The following is a 24,272-nucleotide window of genomic DNA, read 5'->3' as shown; positions in this document are numbered from 1 at the left end:
ACTAACTGGGAAAAGATAATTACCAACAATACATCAGACAAAAGCTCAATATCCAACATCTACAGGGAACTTAAGAAACTGATTCCCCCAAACCCAACAAATCAATCGCTGAATGGGCAAGGGAACTAAAGAGACTTATCTGATCTGAGGAAGAGGTAAAAATGGCAAAGAGAGAGAGAGAGAGAGAGAGAGAGAGAGAGAGAGAGAGAGAGAGAGAGAGAGAGAGAGAGAGAGAGAGAGAGAAAATGCTCATCATCCATGGTCATAAAGGAAATGTAAATAAAAACAACCCTGAGATACCACCTTACCCCAATCAGAATGGCCAATATTCTGAATTCAGACAAATGCTGGCAGGATTGTGGAGAAAGAGGAACCCTACTGCACTGCTGGTGGGAATGTAAACTAGTACAACCACTTTGGAAGGGCATCCACCCTGAGCAGCATAACACAGGATATAAGGACACCTGCGCAGCCATGTTCATCACTGCACTGTTCACAAAAGCCAAGTAATGGACAACCCAGGTGTCCCAATACAGATGAATGGATACAAAAAATGTGATACAGGGGCTAGGAGTTTGGCCTAGTGGCAGAGTGCTTGCCTAGCATGCACAAAGACCTGGGTACAATTCCTTGGTACCACATACATAGAAAAGTCAGAAGTGGTGCTATGGCTCAAGTGGTAGAGTACTAGCCTTGAGGAAAGCCCAAGGACAGTGCTCAGGTCACAAAAAATGTGACCTGGCAAAAAAATGTGGTATATATATATAGTGGAGTTCTACATAGACACCAGACAAGATAAAATAACGGCATTCGCTGGGAAGTGGATGCAACTAGAGCAAATCATGTTGAGTGAGATAAGCCAAGACCAAAGGAACAAATACGCATGGTCTCCTTGATATGTGGGTATTAGATCCAAACAATGCAAGAGCAATGACTAAATCCTCAGGTACTCCAGGTCATTGACATTAATTTAGAGATATAAATATATCTATATAGACATATAGGTCTATGATAGGATATAGATTCAATAGACATATTGATAATATAGATAGATATATATGACATCAAAGACTCAGCTTAATTTTAATTATGTTCTTAAATTTATGTGCCAGTGACTGCATATAAAGATTTTTTTCTTGAATACTTGTTCGTAAAACATGACATTTGAAATGATGTAAAAACTCAGTTTTAATAAAAAGTTTTAATAAAAAAACCATGCAGACCACAATTTCAATAATTCAGACAAGAAGTACATATTGTAACATCTGATAAACATCTTTTATCTTCATCACTGTATCAATTTGTGTCTGGCTAGTATAAAACAAAATACAAAAGATATCAGAAGATAAATGGCTTACAGTCAAAGATGATTGTGAACAAGCAATTTCCTTTTATTATTATAAAGCACTGATCTTGGCAGTAGAGGATAAAGTGAGACAATTTATGGGAAAACAATCCCAGCCTTATGCAAATACAGTCATGCCTATAACTTACAGACAATGGTTACTTTTCACTAATAGTTAGGAAAGTCAGTAGGTAAAGATATACATCGGAGACTGCCGATCTAAGACACAATGAAAGATGAGTTCCAATAGGGACAGTGACTTAGGGACTATCTACAATGCATAATTATGAGTTAGTTCACATTAACTTTTATACTTGCAGAGCCAAAATGCTATGGAAATTGTTCTTTTGCCACGTCTCCTGTTCCCAAGTAAGTTGCAAAATTGACTTTTGTTGAATTCTTTTTATATATTAGGTGTTTATATAGTTCAGAGAGGATTGTCTATACAGATCTCATTACAATATCCATGTAAATTTGTAATTGATCCCTTAAGTGTACAAAGGAAGTTTTGGACAGCAGATGACTTCTCAGATGTTATACTTGCAAAATATATTAAATTTAAATAGAAATATTCTCAACATAACAAATACTTTAACTTTTTTAATGTTTTCTTTTGTATCTTACATTTCAAAAAATTCCACACTCACCTCTATGGACAATATCATTCTTATGGCACCAGTGAATAGCTTTGATTAGTTGATAAATGTAGCTTTTCACTTTTTCAGGTGGAACTCCATTTGGCATTTCTTCCAGTAATTCAAGCATATTCTAAAAAATTAAGCAGGCACATTGTAAGTTCGTATTTTTAAAAACATGTTAGGTGATGATTCATACAATAAACAGCATTTGTTATTTTTGTTTTTCATTTCATCTATAACAGTTCATGATGCAACAGGATACAACAATAAATCAAGGGTTTCTTTTTTAAAGAAACTCAATTTTTGCTACTCCTCTATACTGCTCCTAATAAGAACTATATGTATTTTTTACTTCCCTTAAAGACTTTCAAACATCATTTTAGGATAAACTTCCTTTTAAGAAAATCAATACAATATGGAGATATATTATTGTCATATATAAAAGAGGATGGGCCATTTTTATTTAGTATGCAGCATATTTTTTTTTTTTTTGCCAGTCCTGGGCTTGAGCTCAGGGCCTGAGCTCGAGCTCAGGGCCTGAACACCGTCTTTTTACTTTCTCAAGGCTAGAACTCTACCACCTGAGCCTCAGCATCACTTCCGGCTTTTTTCTATGTATGTGATACCAAGGAATTGAACCCGGTCTTCATGCATGCTAGGCAAGCACTCTACCACTAGGCAAAAATCCCTGCCCTGCTGCAGTATATTCTTAATAGAACCTTGTAATGAATATACTAGAACCTTGTAATAAAAGTTATGTCATATAGATGTTTCTGTAAGAGGCTTGGAAAATAGTCTTAAAGAGGAAAACCATTCCCAAGATTAGAAATGATCAATATATTTAGTGTAAAAATTAAAACAGGCATTTTTTTATAAAATAAGTTTTATAAATTAAATAGAGCATGCTGTTATAGTCATCCTTAAAAAAAAACTCTGCATGATAAAATCCACATAAAGCACTTCTGCTACAAATGGGCCATCTGAATCCTGGTTGTGGTTCCAACCGAAGCACTGGGTTGATAGAGATGCAGGCTGAACTAGCTGCTTTTGTGTGACATCTTGTTTTTAAGTTAGAAGAATGCTTGACTCAAAACATATTCATGGTAACATCAATGGCTTATTGTTGCTATTTTTTAAATGATTTGGAGGGAGGGGTACTGAGGATAGAATAGGGCAGGCCTTGCTAACGCTAAGAGCTCAACCCCTAAGACATAAGCCAGCCTCTCAAATGAGTATTTTCTATATTTTTTGCCAGTTTGGGGGCTTGGACTCAGGCCTTGAGTACTGTCCTTGGGCTTTCTCAAGGCTAGCACTCTACCACTTGAGCCATAGCACCACTTTTTCTATGTATGTGGTATTAAGGACTTGAACCCGAGTCTTCGTGCACGCTAGCAAGCACTCTACCACTAGGCCATGCTCCTGGCCCCTCAAATAAGTATTTTATATTGCTCAGTATGGCCTTCTAAAAGAGAAACATAAATAGATGAAAGCCACATAAAAAGTTGTATGGCGGGCTGGGAGTTTGGCCTAGTGGTAGAGTGCTTGCTTAGCATGCACGAAGACCTGGGTTCAATTCCTCAGTACCACATACATAGAAAAAAGCCAGAAGTGGCACTGTGGCTCAAGTGGTAGAGTTCTAACCTTGAGAAAGCCCAAGGACAGTGCTCAGGCCTTGAGCTCAAGCCCAAGACTGGCAAAAAAAAAAAAAAAGTTGTAGGACTTCTCAATAATTTTCAGAGCACAAGGGATTTCTAAGATCAGACAGAATATTAGTGTTCTAACATATTGTATTGTAAACAAAGAAATCAGTTGTGTTTATCTTCATACCTATTTATAACATATGTACTTATTATCATAATGTAAATAAATCAACCAATGAAACAGTGGTTTTTACCAAGAGTTTCCATTCACAAGAAAATAAAATTTAATTGTTTAGAAATAAATATGTAATAAAGGAAAGCCACAAATGTATAATCAAAGGTAAGAGACACAAAGTATTGGCAAAGGGCTGGGGTTTGTGGTGCTAAGCATAAATAGTGAAAGACTCCTTAGCAAGACTGCTCTGTGATTTTCAGCTTTGGCTTCACTTTAAAGATGTATTAATATATGCATTATAACGTATGTTAAGAAAGACCAATGAGTTCAGCACTTCAACTAGAAAGGCAACATGCCAAAGACTTTGACCTAGCTTCTACTAGCTCTACAGAGTAGTAAATGTATATGTATGTTTTCAGGTAAAGCTAAATGCGTAAAGAATGCATACATCATCTTTGATGTTTTTTCCACTTGAACCATCATTTCCAATTTAACAAATATATAAGAGGTGCCAAATTCACAGGAAGAATAGGACATTGTAATACATTTTTTTCATATATTTTTATTGTAATTAATAGAAGGGTTACATTATATTTGCCAGATAGGAGGTGCATTAATTCACATACATTGATACCCTTTCTCATGTCTTAGTCCCCAGGACATTGTAATACATTTTAAAAAATGGTATCCTTCACTTGACGTGCTGTAAGTTCCTTAGTGGCATAAATACTGCTCCTCCATAGTCATTCTTCTCTTAACTCCACAGAAATACAGTTTTCAATTGTAGACCTAGCTGTCTAGAATGAAGAGGGTATTTGCACTCTGCCTTGCAGCGAGGGTGACCATGCTACTATTACATCTTGCCCAATAGGATGTGACATCTGGAGATTACACTGTGAAAGATAAGGGGCATATCTCAGGAATAGTGGAGCAAAATGGCAGAAGCAGACAGTAGGAAATGCTCTCATGACTGGAGCACACAGATGCCATCGAATTCTGTCTGCCTGCCCCTTTTATTTGTACATGAAGGAAAAATAGAGTCCTATTTTGTTTAAGGCATTGTAATCACAGGTCTCTGTGACCAACGTTCAACATTTTATAGAGTCTTTCTCCTTCCTCTCTTAAGACTCACTGTAGATTGTTCGGCACTGCCACTGATGTGCAAGTGTGACAGTTACCTTCCATCTAAGAACCACAGGGATAGGGAAAGAAGCCCAGGAATAAGGTCAAAAGACTAGTTTGGGTAGCAGTTCTGTTACATCCTAGCAGAGAGATCTCTGAAATTACCTTTCCCAGTGAGGAAACAAACAGACAGAGCTATCTATTTGTTATACTAAGTTGTTACTTACCATGAACAATCATCATGAATAGAACAGAAATTAAAAAAAAAAAAAAAAAGACATGTCAAGGCCGGGCACAGTGGGTCACGTCTGCAATCCTAGATACTCAGGAGGGTAAGATCTGAGGATCAAGATTCAAAGCCAGTCCTGCAAAAAGGACCTGAAATTCTTATCTTCAACTAACCCCTAAAAAATAGGAAGTTGAGCTGAAGAGCATAGGCTAAGTTCAAGCCCCATGACCCCCACACACACACCAAAAGACATAGCGAAATACCAGATTATCCAAATTTTATTATTTGCCAGTAAAAACTGCAAACTGTATTTGTGACAAGTAAAAATTTAGGAGCTTCTGATTTTCCCTCTGGCTCCTCGTATAGTAAACCTTTTCTTATATTTTTAAAAAATATCAACAATTTTAATCACAATAAAAAAATCGGCACTTTTAGTTTAATTTTGATAGTGAAAGTACCTTAGGAGAATACTTAAGATAATACAGAAAAAAAAACAAACAAACAGGAAATGAATATTGGAAAAGAAATGTAAAAGCAGTGGTTTAAAATGACAAAGGGAAGGAGCTGGGAGCTTGGCCTAGTGGTAGTATGCTTGCCTAGCATGCACGAAGACCCAGGTTCGATTCTTCAGTGCCACATGAATAGAAAGAGCTGGAAGTGTTGCTGTGGCTCAAGTGGTAGAGCTTGAACATTAAGGAAAGCCCAAGGACAGTTCTCAGGCCCTGAGCACAAGCCCAGGACTGGCAAAAATAAAAAATAATATAAAATGACAAAGGGTCTTTCCATATTTTCTAGTTTCACTGGCAATGATATCACTATGTTTATTAAAAATAGTCTGTAATGGCTAAATGAATTGGATGTTGCATTAGTGGTCACTTTGACAACAATGGTTTCCATTTGATAATGACAAAGGAAATGAGACCTAGTCATTCTGGAAATAACAAGCACCTGAGAACGGACCTGCAGCAAACCTAACCATTTTTATGTGTGTGTTTCTTGCTTTTTATTGCCTGGGGAATTTTTACTTTACTTGTTTTGTTTTATGTGTAGACCTCTAGATCAAACCTAACCTTTTCAGCTTCAATTTGTTTGTTAATAGCATAGAAAAATCAGCATTCACCAACTGACTTAGCAACAAAACCTTCAAAAGGCTCCTCTGGTCCAGTTTTTTCTATTGTCCTAACCAGCCAAAACCAACAGATGCAAGTAAGTTGCTAAGACATTCTGAGAACTCATTACCTTTAGGTCATGCCATTAAGATTATATTAGTAAGTTGATTTTTGTTGTTTGTTTTAAAATACCAAGAGAAGGGTGGTGTGGGGGGGAGGGTGATGGGTACCAAGACATGTGAAAGGGTATCAATGTATATGAATTAATGCACCTTCTATCTGGCAAATATCATGTGACCCTTTTATTAATTACAATAAAAAATTATAAAAAATAAAAAATAAAATAAAATACCAAGACAAGTGTGCAGACAGCTGGAAAAAAATGCATGTTTTCTTCTTTTCTCTTTGGCTCCCAATCCCTTACCACTGGTCTAATCTTCTGCCTTGGAGCCTCATCTCATGCCTGTTAGCAAGCCCGCTCCCCTCAAAGAAGGCCAAAGCACAGGCACTTCACAATGGACTAGTTGACTCTCTTACTATCCTAGGTCTAATAATAAGCATCTAGCCTATGCTAGCTTTAATCTGGCTTGAGCCTCTATGAGCCCATACCACTAAGTTTAATGTAAATAAATCACAATCTAGAAATCACTTGTTGGACATAGATTCTGACACTTCAGAAGCCATATCAGTTTACAGTAAGATTAAGATTATCTTGTACTGTTAAATGGTAAAACTGTTTCAGGACTTTTAATGATGATGAACAATGTTTTCATTGTAAAGTCCTGAGAATAAGAATACATTCACTGGCCTGTCTTACTAAGTAATAATACTTTTTTTTTGCCAGTCCTGGAGCTTGAACTCAGGGCCTGGGCACTGTCCTTGGACACTTTTTGCTTAAGGCTAACACTCTGCCATTTGAGCCACAGCACTACTTACGGTTTTTTCTGTTTATGTGGTTCCAGGGCTTCACACAAACTAGGTGAACACGCTACCTTTAGGCCACACTCCCAGCACAAGTAACAATACCTTCTTTAGCAATGTTACAAACAGTCCTAAATAAGAGATCCAGGAAGGATGGGAATTAATAACTTACTTTCTCAACATATTCAAACACCAGATATAACTTCCCCCTCCGACGAAAGGCTTCCTTCAGCTCCACAATGTTTTCTTGCTTGAGAGTGCGAAGCATTTTAAGCTCTCGTAAAGTCGTTTCCTTGACTTCTTCATTTTCTAGAATGCAAACAATGGTGAAAACAGAAAAATTAGAGCTTTCAAACTACTGTTCAAAGAATTTTAAGAACATTGAAAACATCCCAATTTCACCTCCCACTTTGAGGACTTCTACTTAAGAAGCCCATGAGTGGAATGTTAAATTACACATTTTTTCTTGTTGAAAAGAACAAGAATAAGAAACTTAAAGAAAGAAAAGGCTTATTTGACCAGCATGAACCTGATTTTCTGCTTTTATTTTCTTATATTCCATGTTACAGCATAAAAACACAGATTTACAGACACAACATATGTGCTGGCTATCATTTTAACTCTAATACTCTATTACTGGGGAAGAAGGTAGTTAAAGGGTCATAAGAATTAACCATGTAAGTATGCAGAAGAGCCTTTTTGTAGCTAGCATCTCTAGCAGATGATGTCTTAAGGTTGGCTTAATGGAGCATTTTATTCATCAGACTGCACGTGAGTCACCTCAGTGAGTAAAGGTTATGCACCAAGTATTCACAATGCGACTCACAGCCAAATTGCTGGGAATTCTGAGTGTCTGATTTCCTTCCTGAACAGCTGCTGTTATATGTTCCCGCTGCCTTCCTGTGGCATGTCCATCTGTCCATCCCAGATGGAATAGCTGTTCTGGGATTGAGAACTTATGCTGAACCAGTATTTGTTCTTCCATACCATCGATTTCACTTGTAATAACCTCCAGAGACATGGAGGAAGGACAGAAGTCACATGACAGGGAAGTGTGGAGCTAGTGTTTAATTTTAAATGAGCGTTTATGACAGCATTAGACATCTTCATATGTATGATTATTGAAGGTACGTGTTAATAATTCTGTGATTCCCAGAATATTAAAACAATCTAAAAAACTAAAACCTTTCCTAAATGTGTGACAAACTCATTTAAAGGCAAAACTGCATCAATATGAGACTATGTGTGTGTTTGTTTAATGCACCTTAATAGGAATATTCATTATTAACTGATTATAAGGTGCTATACAATATGCCATATTTCCATTCTAAAATCTCAAAATTATGAATACTAAAGCACATCTGACCTCGAGGTTGAAAGAACCCTAGCTTCAGAGGTTGTAAGACGTCTAGTTTCAGGCATGCCTTAATCAAGTCTACTGTTTGGTGATGGGGTAAGAAAACTTGTGCCTTTTAGGAAGACATGTTTGTTAAGTCAGGTACACTAGACAGAAGAGGTTGAATGCAGGGCTAGCAATGTGGTTCACGCCCAAAGCACTTGCTTAATATGTACAAATTCTGGGTTCAACAATTAGTACTGCAAAACAACAACAACAAAAGGTGGGCTGGCAGCATGGCCTAGTGGTAGAGTACTTACCTAGCAGGCACAAAGCCCTGGGTTTGGTTCCTAGGTACCATATACAGAGAAAAAGTCATAAGTTGCACTGTGGCTCAAGTGGCAGAGCGTTAGTCTTGAGCAAAAAGTGTCCAAGGACAGTGCCCAGGCCCTGAGTTCAAGCCCTAGGGCTGGCCAAAAAAAGAAAGGGAAAGAAAGAGGGAAAAGAGGGGTAGAGAAGTAAATGCAGAAAGGGCAGTGAAAGAATTCTAAAGGCAGATTAAGGAGTACTTCTCAGCTTATTTTCTATTCCAGTTCCCTCTTTAAATGCCCTTTCAAACTGAATTTAAAGAGACTGTAATAGAAACAAGGGCTTCGAAGCACTGGCATATCTGTAACAAATGGAACATAATAGACAATACACCTTTGGGAACAAGTTACATAAGGGAAGTATTCTACTTCAGCCAGAAAACTGTTGGAGATTGCTGGAACACTAACTCAGAAAGGACCCAGATATTGCCTATGGAAAGACAACTAGTAGGAGGGAAGGCAATAACAGCAGACACAGTAAACTGCCACCCATCTAGGGAAAGACCATGATGGTGGATCTCATATGGCAGAAGGAAAAATGGGTGAGACGCAATTAGAGATGTCCTAAAGTGGCTTAAAGGACTGTGATGGGACAGCTGCAGCTGAGGAACATCTACCAGTATCCCCAAGAAGCATCTGTATGTCCATCTTCTACCTCACCTCATGCTCCTCTTCTACTTCCTCATCTTATTTTTTCACTTCCCTAATCAGCCCAAAGCTTTGTTAGCCAGGGGCACCTTTACACTTGTCTCTTGTGTCCAGAAGCCTCAGTCTTCTACCTGGGCCCTTGGAGGACTGGCTTCTTCAGATATTCCTCGAGATTCTTTCACAAGCTGTAAAGCAGTCCTACCTCTATTCCTTACAACACAGCTCTGAGCTTTACTTCCATAGATGGGCTCACCATTTTTCTTTTCTTTTCTGTCAGTCCTGAGGCTTGAACTCAGGGTCTGGGCACTGCTCTTGGACTTTCTCGAGGCTAGAACTGTACTACTTGAGCCACAGCACCACTTCTGGCTTTTTCTATGTATGTGGTACCAAGGAATGGAACCAGGGTCTTTGTGCATGCTAGGCAAGCACTCTACCACTAGGCCAAACTCCAGATCCTCACCAGATTTTGGACTGTTTTTGGATTTTTGGAATATACACATATACATAAAGTGATTTTAATATAGGACTCAATTTTAAACATGAAATTCATTTATGTTTCATATATACCTTATAAAAACATCCTGAAGAAAATTTATACAATATTTTTAGTGTGCATCTTATTGCTACAACCTGTCACATGGTGACAGTATAGAATTTCCCACTAGTAGCATCAGGCCAGCATTTAAAACATGCAGATTCTGGAGCATTTCAAATTTTGGATTTAGAATGCTCAACTTGTGCATTTGTGGCTTACTGGTTTACCATCTGGGTAGCCACACTGTTAAACCAACAACTTTTGAGTTATTCTGTTCAACATATACCCAACTAGATTGTACCTACCCAAAGACATGAGTAGAAAATAATTTCTACATGACTACTTCAGCTGCAACTATACAAGGAAATTTATCTTTGCTTACATGTTCATTAGCTTGTCATCATTTCAGATGTGGTAGGAAATGGTGATGGAATAGAAACAATAGACATTGACTTGCATGTGAGTATTGTGAAAGCGGTATATATGAGGCAATATGAAAACCTGAATTTACCACCCCTTAATCCCCTCTGACCCTGGCTGTTTTTATACTATGTGACTATGGGAAAAGAAGGATTCAGAAAACACAGTGGTTAGGGTTTTTTCTCTATGTGTCTGTGTCTAAATACATCCACAAGCTATGTTAGAATTGGGTACAACAGTGTTACAGAAATTTAGCTGATGGGGGCCAGGAGCATGGCCTAATGGTAGTGCTTGCCTACCATGCACAAAGCCCCAAGTTCAATTCCTCGGTACTACACACACAGAAAAAGGCAGAAATGGTACCATGGCTCAAGTGGTAGAGCTCCAGCCTCGAGAAAGCCCAAGGACAGAGCCCAGGCCCTGAGTTTAAGCCCCAGGACTGGCAAAAGAAAATTCAGCTGATGAATTTCCCTAATCAAATGCTTGGTGAATTCCTGGCACATGAAAATCTAATCAAAGGGAGTGCTTCGTATTATTTTTTGATCAGTGACAGTTTCACTTTTGCTAATGGATAAAGTAACCTCAGGATGACCAAATCAGAATGGCCTTAGTAGAGCTAAAGACGTAGCTTAGCTTCTCTAATAGTCACAAGTCCCTGGAATCTATCCTCAATCTCATCTGCCACAAAAAAAGGCCTTTGTAGAAGAACATTGGAATGAAACAAAATCGATTTACATTCTGGACCTAGCCTTGTAAGTACCTAGTGTTGTGACATATAACCTTGGGTAAGGCACTTAATTTTTCATAAGTAAAGTAACTGTCCTTCAGTCAGGCAACACTGGCTCATATCAGTAATCCTAGTGACCAGGGAGGCTGAGATCTACAGGATCCAGGTTCAAAGCAGAAAAGTTTGTGGGATTTGATCTCCAATTAACCAGCAAAAAGTGCGTCCTCAAGGTGTGGCTCAAATGGTAGAATGCTGGCCATGAGCAAGAAAGCTAAGTGACAATAAGATCTAGTTCAAGCATAATATTAGCACAAATAAAATAAATGTACTATACCCCAATACTATGACTTTTCTAAACCTAATTATGTGTGTTTTTGTCTTAAAATCTTACTGGTTATAAGCCTAAGCCTCACTGAATTTTGGAAATTGTTACACATACATAATTGAATTTACACTGACTTTACTTAACAATAAAAAACAAAGAAATAACTAACGTGCTTTCAAATAAGTGTGCTAAAGCAACTTCAATGAAGCAGCATTTTTGGGGCTCCTTTATTTTATGTTTGTCTTAGGTATTAAAGCTGGGCTAAGTGCTTCAACACTTAGTTTGTAATGACTGGAAATAGGCAGGAAATTCAGTTAGTAATCGGTGAAGTGCAAGCAAAATGTGAACTCATGATTATCAGGAACAGCATGTGTGTGTGTGTGTGTGTGTGTGTGTGTGTGTGTGTGTGTGTGTGTGTGTGTGTGTGTGTGTGTGTGTGTGTGTGTGTGTGTGTGTATTCTAAGTGCTTTATGATTTTTAAAATTATGGCAATAAATGGTCAGATGACAAGAAAAAGGAATGTGCATTCTACTTATACATGCTTCTCTCCTCAAACAAGAAGAAAATGGGAAGGCAGTCTCAATGAGGCAGCTTTTAGAGGTGATAGTACAGCCTACTGAAATGGTCACAAAAATTACTGTCTCCTGGTTGACAAAATTCTTGTGGGTTCTTGTAGCTTAGCTCTTCAAGTTCAGAAAATTAAAAAAAAAAAAACAAAACCAAGGCTAGTAATGTAGATAAATTTCTCAGGGTGAGTAGACTAAAGGTCACATGCTGTCTCACAGCCTGAGGCATATACAGGGATTCAGACAATACTGGGAGCACAATGAGCTTTGAGGATTACGTTACAAACATCCAGATTCAAGTGTAGACTATATTACCACTTGACTTGTTGCTAAAGGCAAGTGGCTAAGTAGGAAAAAGTGGGTGGAATAAAAATTCAGAGATGGTACAGGGTCTGTATTTTGGTCTCACATATAATCTCTTCATCTTTAAACTAGGGCTGAGGTGTTTTGGATTATTCTGTAGGTCTCTTCTAGTGCTCAGCAGTACTTCACTGACCACTGAGGGAGTTTAAATGGAGGCACAACCAACTCTGACAAAGCTAGGTATAGATAATTATATAATTTCACTGAGTGAAGGCTAAGTGATGGTACAGAAAAGCATTAGGAACAAACAAAAAAATCTGACCTATTTTTATAGGCTTACTGATGAGGCAAGTTAATACCTCTAAAAACAATCAAGAGAAATACACCAAAATAAAAGGTAACAATTTTAAGAGGCTAGCTCATAGGAGCAAAGGAAATTCAAAGATAAGTCGGTGATGAAAAGGAAAACATCTAAAGATTAACAGAAACTCTATTGTAACTATATTTAAAGAACTGTAGGCTTGAGAAACGAATCCAGGAATAGCTGTAACCTACTTTATGAAATCACAAACTTGACATTTTATATAGCCAAAGAGGCCCCCCAAACAGACCTTTAAACAGACACATTGTAAAAGAAAAGTCATTCCACCCTTGTAGGAAACCATAGGGGTACCATGTGTGATTCTGGCTTTTGATTGAAGAAGGAATAGCAGCAGCAGGGCCATTAATGTGGCCACGGAAGTTTGAATGCTGGTGCTACTATTTTATATACCAAAAAGATGAGAGCTCTTCAACCTTCAGAGAAGGTCAGTGAAAGTGCAGTAGAAATTTAGGAAATCAAAAAAGTACAAAACAGTCACCAAATCTTAAGAATCCCTGAGGTTTAAAAGAGATCAATTTGGGACATGAATAAAGAAAAAAAAATAATACTAATCTACAGGAAACATAAGCAGCAGAACATATGATATAAAAGCACAGATACAACCTACATTCCATATTAAATATGGACTTTAAAAAAGCTCCCTGGAGTGAGCCTCTTTGTCATGCACTGAGGCCCTGTGAGGGGAAGATCCTTTCCCAACCCATCATTTAGACTTTCAGGAAAGAATGAAAACTCCAAAAGGATCAAAAGGCTATAAAATCTCACCACATTTCCTAGAGTAAAGGTACATTTTTTTTTTTTGCCAGTCCTGGGCTTGGGCTCAGGGCCTGAGCACTGTCCCTGGATTTTCTCAAGGCTAGGGCTCTACCACTTGAGCCACAGCACCACTTCTGGCTTTTTGCTACATATGTGGTACTGAGGAATCGAACCCGGGTCTTCATGCATGCTAGGCAAGCACTCTACCACTAGGTCAAACTCCCGGCCCTACATTTTTAATTCTTATTGGTCCAAATCTATCTCACTAAAATCAGTTAGAAGTTTAATTTCTCGGGGCTGGGAGTTTGGCCTAGTGGTTAAAGTGCTTGCCTAGCATGCATGAAGATCCGGGTTCGATTCCTCGGTACCATATACATAGAAAAAAGCCAGAAGTGGTGCTGAGGCTCAAGTGGTAGAGCTCTAGACTTGAGAAAGTCCAAGGACAGTGCTCAGGCCCTGAGCTCAAGCCCAGGACTGGCAAAACAAAAAAAAAAAAGAAGTTTAATTTCTCAAGCACTTTTCCCTCTTTATAGTTTATATTAATTATTCTCATTCCCTTATTTTTTTTTTTCGTGGGTCATTGGGTTTGAACTTGGCCTGGGCACTGTCCCTGAGCTCTTCAGCTCAAGGCTACCGTCCTACCCCTAGGCTTGGGCATTGTTTTGGTGCTCTTCAGCTCAAGGATACTTTCCGTTTTCTAGGGGTTTGGAGATGAGTCTCAGGTCCTTTTGTGCCCGGGCTGGCTTTGCCTTAAATTTTTTTTTATTATCATTATTTGTCGGTCATGGGCCTAGAGCTCTGGGCCCAGGTGCTGTCCTTGAGCTCTTCAGCTCACTTTGAGGCACAACACCACTTCTGGTTTTCTGGTGGTTAATTGCAGATAAGACTCTCATGGGCTTTCGTGTTTGGGCTGGCTTTGAATCATGATCCTTAGATCTCAGCATCCTGAGTAGCTAAGATTACAGTTGTGAGCCACTGGCACCCAGTTCCCTAGTTTTTAACATGTACAGGGTACACAAATAGACATTTGGATTTATTTTTAAAAATCATAGCCCTGAACACAAAGAGGCTTAGAGACAGTGCCCAGGTCCTGAGTTCAAATCCCATAACCAACAACAACAAGAAAAAAAATCAGTGCAATGGCTGGGAGTTTGGCCTAGTGGTTAAAGTGCTTGCCTAGCATGCACAAAGACCCGGGTTCGATTCCTTGGTACCACATACATACAAAAGAGCCGGAAGTGGTGCTGAGGCTCAAGTGGTAGAGCTCTAGCCTTGAGAAAGTCCAAGGACAGTGCTCAGGCCCTGAGCTCAAGCCCAGGACTGGCAAAATAAATAAATAAATAAATAAATACACAAACGACAGCAGATACTTGTATGTGTCTATGTGTAAGAACAGGCCAATAATGATAGTTTCACTGAAGAAAATTGGAGTTGCCAAAAATGTAAGAAATTATAGCTAAATTAATAGTCTATACTGTATCTTTTAACCAAATAATCACTAATATTTTTATAGTCTATTGTCATTATCTAATCCATGGAGACATCTGGTTGGTTGAATATTTACTAGTTAATGCTTCTTTTTTTTTGTTGTTTTTTTTTGTTTTTTTTTTGCCAGTCCTGGGCTTGAGCTCAGGGCTTGAGCACTGTCCTTGGACTTTCTCAAGGCTAGAGCTCTACCACTTGAGCCTCAGCACCACTTCTGGCTTTTTGCTATGTATGTGGGGTACCGAGGAATCGAACCCGGGTCTTCATGCATGCTAGGCAAGCACTTTAACCACTAGGCCAAACTCCCGGCCCCCTAGTTAATGCTTCTTTGTAGAGACTTAATAATAATACTTAATAGTAGTTAATACTGACATTCAGAGAATCACTAAGAATTCATTGACAGCCTAGATACATAAGGCCATATAGGATGAGGCCAAATTAATGAACCTCCAGGACATGGAAACAAGAGCTTAATTATAAGTGAATGTTATTCTTTATATATTATGTTTTTCTCTCTTCTCTTGTGTTGCCCTTTGGTTAATGTCAAATTGTTATCCCAGTATCCCACTTTGTTACCTGGTATATTATATAGATGTTTTTGTTTATTTGAAATAGGAGAGGAAAAATGAGGGGAGGGAGTGGGGGGAGGGAAATGGGGACAAAAACATAAGAAGGGATATCAATGTGTGAGAAGTAATGCACCCTCTATCTGACGAATATAACTGTACCTCCTCTATACATTGAAATAAAAAATTATAAAAAAATAATTCATTGTCAGATACTCCAAAGTTATGAAGTATCAGAAGTAGAAGTCATTAAAAGAAGAACAAAAGAAAAATTAATAAAGTGCTCACAGATAAAAATTTCTCAGTCCTAATATTTTTTGGATTGAACTGATGGCCCTTTGCATGCAAAACATGTACTCTAATATTGAGCTTTATTCCAAGTTTGTATTCTTGCCTCTTTCTTACCCTAAATGAAAGTATAAAACTCTTTCAGAGAATATTATAGCCAAAGATATTAATTTGATTTGGCAGAATTGCATCAGCTAACAACTAGAGAATAAAGACCTAAAAAGATGAAGGCAGGAAAATGAAGAAAAAACTGATAAAGCTTTTTGCATATACTTTTCTGTGTATGCTGGTAATAGGACTTAATCTCAAGGCCTGGTGATGTCACTTGGTTTTCTTACTCACAAATGCCACTCTACCACCCCAGTCATATGTCTGGTTCAACATTTTTGCTGGCTAAATGGAGATGGGAATCTCATAGGCTTTTATTCTCAGATCGGGTTTGAACTGTGATTCTTCAAGGGTCAGCCTCTAGAATAGCTAAGATTACAGGTATGAGCCATTGGTACCCAGCTTAAATATAGTGTGTGTGTGTGTGTGTGTGTGTGTGTGTGTGTGTGTGTGTGTGTGTGTGTGTGTGTGTGTGTGTCTTGGGGCTTGAACTCAGGGCCTAGACACATTCCCTGAGCTTTTTGTGCTCAAGGCTAGTATACTATCAGAGCACTATTTCTGTTGGGTTTTTTTTTTTTTTTTGGATTTTTAGTAGATAATTGGAAATAAGAGTGTCATGAACTTTCCTACTAGCTTTGAACTGTGATCCTCAGATCTCAGCCTCCTGAGTAGCTAAGATTACAGGCATGAACCACTGATGCACAGCAGAAATATACTTTTGGTAACTCTCTTTGTTGTAGAAGTCATTCGTGGGCCTGGTGTACAATTTTACTGTAAGATCTGCTCCTCTGCACCCCAAAATAATACTTGACTTTCCTAACTACCACACAGTTACCATTGTAACCTAAATTATATTAACTATAAATTAATATTTATAATTTTATTTTAACTTCTCTAGCTTAGTGTCCCAATATAATCTTTTATTTTTTAAGAAATTATGGTTCTTGGGGCCGGGAGTTTGGCCCAGTGGTAGAGTGCTTGCCTAGCATGCACAAAGACCCGGGTTCAATTCCTCGGTACCACATACATAGAAAAAAAGCCAGAAGTGGTGCTGAGGCTCAAGTGGTAGAGCTCTAGCCTTGAGAAAGTCCAAGGACAGTGCTCAGGCCCTGAGCGCAAGCCCAGGACTGGCAAAAAAAAAAAAAAAAAGAAATTATGGTTCTTGTTTTAAATTATGATGAATTATCTTTAATAATAAAAATATTTTCAAGGCCAGGAATTTGGCCTAGTGGTAGAGTGCTTGCCTAGCATACACGAAGACCGGGGTTCGATCCCTTAGTACTACATACATAGCAAAAAGCCGGAAGTGGTGATGAGGCTCAAGTGGTAGAGCGCTAGCCTTGAAAAAGTCCAGGGACAGTGCTCAAGCCCTGAGCCCAAGCCCAGGACTGGAAAAAAAAAAAAGAGTCTGGGCCTGGAGTTTAGCTAGTGGTAGAGTGCTTGCCTAACATGCACGAGGACCCAGGTTCAATTCCTTGGTACCACATACATAGAAAAAAGCCAGAAATGGTGCTGAGGCTCAAGTGGTAGAGCTCTAGCCATGAGAAAGTCCAAGGACTGTGCTCAGGCCCTGAGTTCATGGCCCAGGACTGGCAAAAAAAAAAATTTTTTTTCAGCTAAAATCTACCTACAAATGTAACCTCAAAAATGTTTTCTATAGGCTGAGAGTTTGGCCTAATGGTAGAGTATTTGCCTAGCATGCACGAAGACTCAGGTTTGATTCCTCGGAACCACAAACGTACAAAAAAAAAAAAAAAAAAAAAAAAAAAAAAGCTGGAAGTGGTGCTATGGCTCAAGTGGTAGAGCTCTAGCCAAGCTCAAGGGCAAGCTTATGCCCTGGGGTCAAGGCCCAGGACAAGCAAAAAAAAATGTTTTATATATAGGCAGGCAACAGGGGCTCACGCCTGTAATCCTAGCTATTCCGGAGGCTGAGTGAGATCTGAGGATCACAGTTCAAAGCCAGCCAGGACACAAAATGTTCTTGAGACTCTTATCTCCAATTAACCACCAGAAAACCAGAAGTGGCACTATGCCTCAAGTGGCAGAATGCCAGCCAGCCTTGAGTTGAAGAACTCAGGGATAGCTCCCAGGCCCAGAGTTCAAGCCCCACGACCAACCAAAAACAAAATAAAACAAAACATTTTTTTTATACAATCCAGGTACTAATGGCTCATACCTGTAATATTGTTACTCAGGAGGCAGAAATCTGAGGATCATGGTTCACAATCAGCCAGGGAAGGAAAATCTGTGAGACTCTTACCTTCCAATTAACCATTAAAAAAGTCTGAACAGAAGTCTGAACAAAAGCCTTGAATAAAAGAAAATCTAAGGGAAAGTTGTGTAGGCCCTGAGTTGAAGCTCAAATACTAAGACAAAAGGAAAGTTTTATACAAATTTGAGGATACATTTGACTTTAGTAAGATAGCACCAGATGATAGTCTTTCAAAGCTGGATGAGGTGGCATATGTGTGCCATCCCACCCAGTGACAAAACACAAAGATGATCACAATCTAGGCTGATCTAGGTATAAAGCAAGATCTTATCTTTAAAATAAATAATGTAGCTGGGTGATGGTAGCTCATGCCTGTAATCCTAGCTACTTAAGGAGGCTGAGATCTGAGGATCACCCTTCAAAGCCAGTCAGGGGGGTGGTGGGGTTGGTGGGGGTAGTGATGGAAGTCCTTGAGATTCTTATCTCCAATTAACCACCAAAAAACCAGAAGTGGCTCTGTGGCTTAAGTGTAGAGTGCTAGCCTTGAGCTGGAGAGCTCGGGGACAACACCCAGGCCCAGAGTTCAAGCCTCACAACCAAATAAATTCATTCATTCATTCATTAATAATAAACAAACAAACAGGGACTGGAAGAATTCAAATAACATAACACTTATTTAGCAAGCATGAGACCTTGAGTTCAAACCTCAGTATTGTCCTCTGAAAAGGAAAAAAAATGAAGTGCTTTATTTTAAACTTTCTTGTCCATCATAGAGTAATTTTAGTACTCCATTTGAAATACTCTGGACGTGTGCTCATCTAGTATGGTATTCTTGAAAGATTTTATTCCCCAAGGAGTGATTCTAACTATAAAATCATCCCTGAATATGGCTTTCCACCAGATCCTTATATTTCTGACTAGGATATATGAGGAAATGCTAATAACCAATTCTGAACTCTTTCACACACTATTCATTATTTATGTGACTACAGAGTACGTACTTGAAATCACCCTTTTCATTTTAATTTATATGAAGCCAGCACAGATAATGACTCCTGTATAGCTTTTGGAGAAAGATTTTCATTGTTGTTTGTACGCTAAAACACAAGTTTAAATGTTCTGAAATCATGGCATATTAAAAGTTTCACATAGAAGGAACTAAACCATTCAAAGCAAAACCTAATAACTAAGCAAGCTATATTTACTTCCAGCAATTGTGACTGTAAAACCTTAAAGTCCCAGATAGTCTATGCTTTATTTACAAAATATACAAGGGAAAAAATACATATATACCTTCACAGTCCTTGAATTTCTTGATTGCCACAATTTCATGCGTTTCCTACAAAGAAAAAAAGAGGTAAAAGGAAAGTCATTTTCCAATGTTTTTCCATTTGATGATTCCAGTTGTCCAAGGGACAGAGTAGCTGAAAAAAATCATCATCCCTAGCTGCCCGTTTCTTGGTTCCAAAATTGTTCCTTACTATCCTTTAGACATTGTCAAAGGAGAGGAGAAAGGAAAGAAGTAAGGGGCCAAAGAACACAGATGGTGACAGAACTTTCAACGCATGAATCATAAACCAAAAGTGTCAATGTCTTCAGGCTACTCAAAAGTGCAGGATAAAATAAGGAAGAAAATGAGTATTAAAAAAAGCATAAAAATATTCATATAACTCTGGCTAACATTTTGGAATACTTCTAGTAATTTTGTCTAAAATATGAATAATATGGTATTCTGCTTCATTTGATATTATATAAGTTACATTTTCACATGCCAGTAAATAAGTTTTAAAAGCATTATTTTTAATGGCAGGTTATTTAACCAGTCTGTTAGTAGTGAACATACGTCAACATCTATACGTTTATTTCCATTGAGTAAATTCTGCAGTGATAAAACTGGTTTAAAGACGGGGCCGGGAGTTTGGCCTAGGGGTTAAAGTGCTTGCCTAGCATGCATGAAGACCCGGGTTCGATTCCTCGGTACCACATACATAGAAAAAAGCCAGAAGTGGTGCTGAGGCTCAAGTGGTAGAGCTCTAGCCTTGGGAAAGTCCAAGGACAGTGCTCAGGCCCTGAGCTCAACCCCAGGACTGGCAAAAAAAAAAAAAACTGGTTTAAAGGGTATGAATGTTAAAGTTTCCTAATATATATACACCCATAATCCTAGTTACTCAAGAGGTTGAGATCTAAGGATCGAGGTTGGATGCCAGACTTAGCATAACAAATACTAGAACTCTTTTCTAAACTTAGCCAGGTAAAACCTGTAAGTGATGGTTTGCCTCAAAGGGTTAGAGCAATAGTGCCTTGAGCAAAAAAAGATAAAGGATAGTACCTAAACCCTGCTTTCAAGCCCCATGTACCTGCGAGCATGCATGTGCACACACACATGTGCGCATGCGTGCACCCACCCACACAGAATTACATCATTTTACAATTAACTTCAGCAGTGTATACCATCAAGTCACAACCAGTGACAAAACAACATATAACTAAAGAATTTTATTTAGTTAATGAAATTAGAGCAGTTCTCTTCTTGGCAATTGAAATCTACTACAGCAATTAATGAGAACTTACTAGAAACTGTCAGTATATCTCTAAGTTATCATGATCAGGGGTTTGGTTTTTGTGGAATATAACTTACTATAACAACAAACTTACTGAAATTGGCTTTTGCAATTAGGTCTACCAAAGCCTTACTAATCTAAACATGGTTGATGGTTTACATATTTTCACGCACATTGAAATCTTAATGATTTCTTTCCTTGAATCTTACTCTATTTGAAATTTAATGTATGACATGAAAAGGGAAGGTAGATTTAACATAATTGCTAAATACTGAAACAATTTTTGCCATACATTTTTGTTCTTGTTACATCTTACTTAGCACCTCTATCTATCTATCTATCTATCTATCTATCTATCCATCTATCTATCTATCTATCTCTATCTGTCCATCTATCTATCTCTATCTGTCCATCTAACGTCTATATTTTCTAATCTTGTAAAGGCTACTGGTCTGGTTTTTTTTTCTTTTTTTTTTTTGCCAGTCGTGGGGCTTGAACTCAGGGCCTGGGCACTGTTCTTGAGCTTCTGCTCAAGGCTAGCACTCTACTACTTGAGCCAAAGCACCACTTCTGGCTTTTACATGTATATGGTATGGAGGAATTGAACCCAGGGCTTCAGGCATGCTAGACAAGCACTATACCACTAACCCACATTCCCAGCCTCATTAGTCTGTTTTTATGACAGAACCAATCTAATTTCTTGAGACCTTAAACTTGTTAATTAATTAGTGATTTTTATAGATCCTGATCTTCTTACATAACTTAATTAAATAGATTTATTTTTGAGATTAGGTTTTGGCTGTTCAATCTAATTAATGTTTATATATTTATCTACATATTCAGTTTGCTTCTGTTTACCAATGCCACCTTTTCTCTAACAGTTTTAAAGTATTTGAGTGCTTAAACTGTATTATTTGTTTTTTGTCAGTCCTGGGGCTTGAACTCAAGGTCTGAACACTGTCCTTGCTCATTCAGCAAGGCTAGCGCTCTACAGCTTGAGCCTCAGCACCACTTCTGGCCTTTTCCGTATATGTGGTACTGAGGAATCAAACCTGGGTCTTCATGCATGCTAGGCAGGCACTCTACTAGGCCACGGTCTCGGCCCCAAGTTGTATTAATTTTTCTTTCATCAGAACAAATGACTTTCAAATAAAGAATCCCGATTTTCCTTCTATCTGATTTCCTCAAATATGCACAGCAAGTATCAGGCACAGAAAGAAATCTTACATTCTTATAGATTCACAGTAAGCTTCCAGGTACCACAAAGGCCCTAGAAATTTCCATTTACATCAACACTGTAAACTTACATGCTTATTACAATGACTTTAAAGGGGTTAGGAATATAGTGTCTTGTAACAAATCCATATATCTAATATTTTTCCAAAATAAAGTAAATGAAAAGTTTATTTAAAAAAGTATAGAGGATTTCTAATAAAAAATTAGAATGTACAAGGCACTAAGCCGGGTGAGGTGGCTCACACCTGTAATCCTAACTACTCAGGAGGCTGAGATCTGAGGATCAAGGTTCAAAGCCAGCCCAGGCAAAAAAGAACCAGAGATTCTTATCTCCAATTAACCTCTAGAAAATGGGAAGTGGGGCTTGGCTCAAAGGTAGGGCGGTAGCCTTGAGCTGAATAGCTCAGGGACAGCCCCCAGGCCAAGTTCAAGCACAGGGACAGACACACACACACACACACACACACACACACACACACACACACACACACACAGAACATACAAGGTTCTCAAGAATAGCAATGCTCTGATAACTAGTGCATTTAGTGCTATAGAAAAGAACAGTACACTCAATTCAGTTTTTGTTCCAATATAACCTTTTCTGCCAAGATATCCTTAAGACTTAACTTCATCTGGCTGTTACTAAAACAGCAGTAGGTGTGTGGCTTCTAAATCTTCAGTACCACCTGATTTTTTTTTTGCCAGTCCTGGGTTTTGAACTCAGGACCTGAGCACTGCCCTTGGACTTTCTCAAGGCTAGAGCTCTACCACTTGAGTCACAGCACCACTTCCAGCTTTTTCTATGTATGTGGTCCCGAGGAATTAAACCAGGGTCTTTGTGTATGCTAGGCCAGCATTCTACCACTAGGCTAGACTCTTGGCCCCATCAGTACCACTTCTTTTCTTGCCATTGCTTTCATTTTTTATAAATCACGTCCATACTAAGATGCAAAGACATCAAGCAGAACTGGCATTTGGCAGCAAATAAAGATGGTTGGATTTTCTTTACCAACTTCAAATATAGATTAATGTGATTAATGTCAAAACCTGTATTTTTAGCACAACTCTTCTCATTGGGGTTGGCTGAGATTATACTGTTCAAGCAGCGTTCTCTGAATAAGAAGCTGGAGGAATACATGCCACTTGCTGTTTCCGGTGAATACTACAGAGGCCACATGTTCTGTACCATACATATGCCTCTTCCAAATTTCCCTATCTCCTGCTTTAACATATTTGGGATATTTTAATCTCTAAAATGATTTGGAGATACAGATACTAATATAAGCCAGTGGGGAAACTAAGAATTCAACTGCTTGGTAAGATAACTGCCTGAATCATAGTTTCTGTGAAAGGGCATAGGTTCAAAATTTCTCCTACTTCCTTTAGATATTTTTTGGTACACCAAGGGGAATAAATGACAGAATTCTCATCTTGAATCCAACTGAATCTTAAGTCAAATTCTGCTAATGAAATACATTCTTTGATTTTTAAAGCATACATTAATAATACAAGGTTTCACTGTGATAATTCCATAGATGCACATGGTGTACCTTGAAAAAGTTTACCTCTTCTATTCTGGTACCTTAATCCCACTCTCTGAGCCCCACCTTTTCAGATTTTTAATATACAGAACTGCTTCTGTTTTTCTTTTCAAATTTCTTCATAGTAATTTAATTAAAGAGGTAGGAAGTGATAAGCCAAGCTTTATTACTTGTTCTACCACCATCCTGAGGTATTATACATAATATAGGAATGGACAAAGAAAAACTTGAAAAAATAACTGAAGAACTTGTACTTTAAATTCAATTTATTCACAAAAGCATACCATTGCCCCCACAACGTCTGCAACAGAATGTCACCAGCTGTATTTAGCAAGATAGGCATAATTTGGTACTTGTTTCAGTATATGGGTACTTGCTTTATTTAAATAATGAGGTAGCTAAAACTTGACATTTTAAGTAATAAACTAAGAATATGATAAGAAATATATCTGTAACCCATTAATGATAATTCTAAACTTCAGCCTTAGTTCTACCACGAAAGTGAAATTACATTACATTGGAATAAGATAAGAAATGTTCAATATGTCTTAGAAAATGGCTCCTAGATCCCATTACTCTATGAATGAAAGAACTATATCAAGGCATTTAACAAAGTATATATAAAAAATTAACATTTTCCAGAGGTTCCTCGGAAGAAGAAAATCAAGAGAATGAAAAATAAATGTTATGAGTAACAAACAAAATATCTGTAGGTCTTCCAGTATCAAGA

The 24,272-nt window shown here is 38.1% G+C and overlaps 1 protein-coding gene across 5 annotated transcripts in view; it reads right to left on the bottom strand.

Annotated features, from left to right (window-relative positions):
* Cdkl5 (cyclin dependent kinase like 5) overlaps positions 1–24,272 on the bottom strand; it is a 169,987-nt gene that overhangs the window by 52,913 nt on the left and 92,802 nt on the right. For all 5 annotated transcript variants that reach the window (XM_090326930.1, XM_090326931.1, XM_090326933.1 and 2 more), the window contains 3 exons: positions 19,498–19,543; positions 7,352–7,488; positions 1,993–2,113 (listed from right to left, as the gene is read on the bottom strand). In XM_090326930.1, the coding sequence (XP_090183056.1) occupies positions 1,993–2,113; positions 7,352–7,488; positions 19,498–19,543 (304 nt within the window). The remainder of the gene's footprint in view (positions 1–1,992; positions 2,114–7,351; positions 7,489–19,497; positions 19,544–24,272) is intronic.

The sequence above is a fragment of the Megascapheus bottae genome, chromosome X, assembly GCF_031878675.1.
Source record: "Megascapheus bottae isolate mThoBot1 chromosome X, mThoBot2.hap1, whole genome shotgun sequence".
NCBI classification, from domain to species: domain Eukaryota; kingdom Metazoa; phylum Chordata; class Mammalia; order Rodentia; family Geomyidae; genus Megascapheus; species Megascapheus bottae.
The sequence above is the reverse complement of the archived record's forward strand: the minus strand, read 5'-3'. Positions and strand labels throughout refer to the sequence as shown.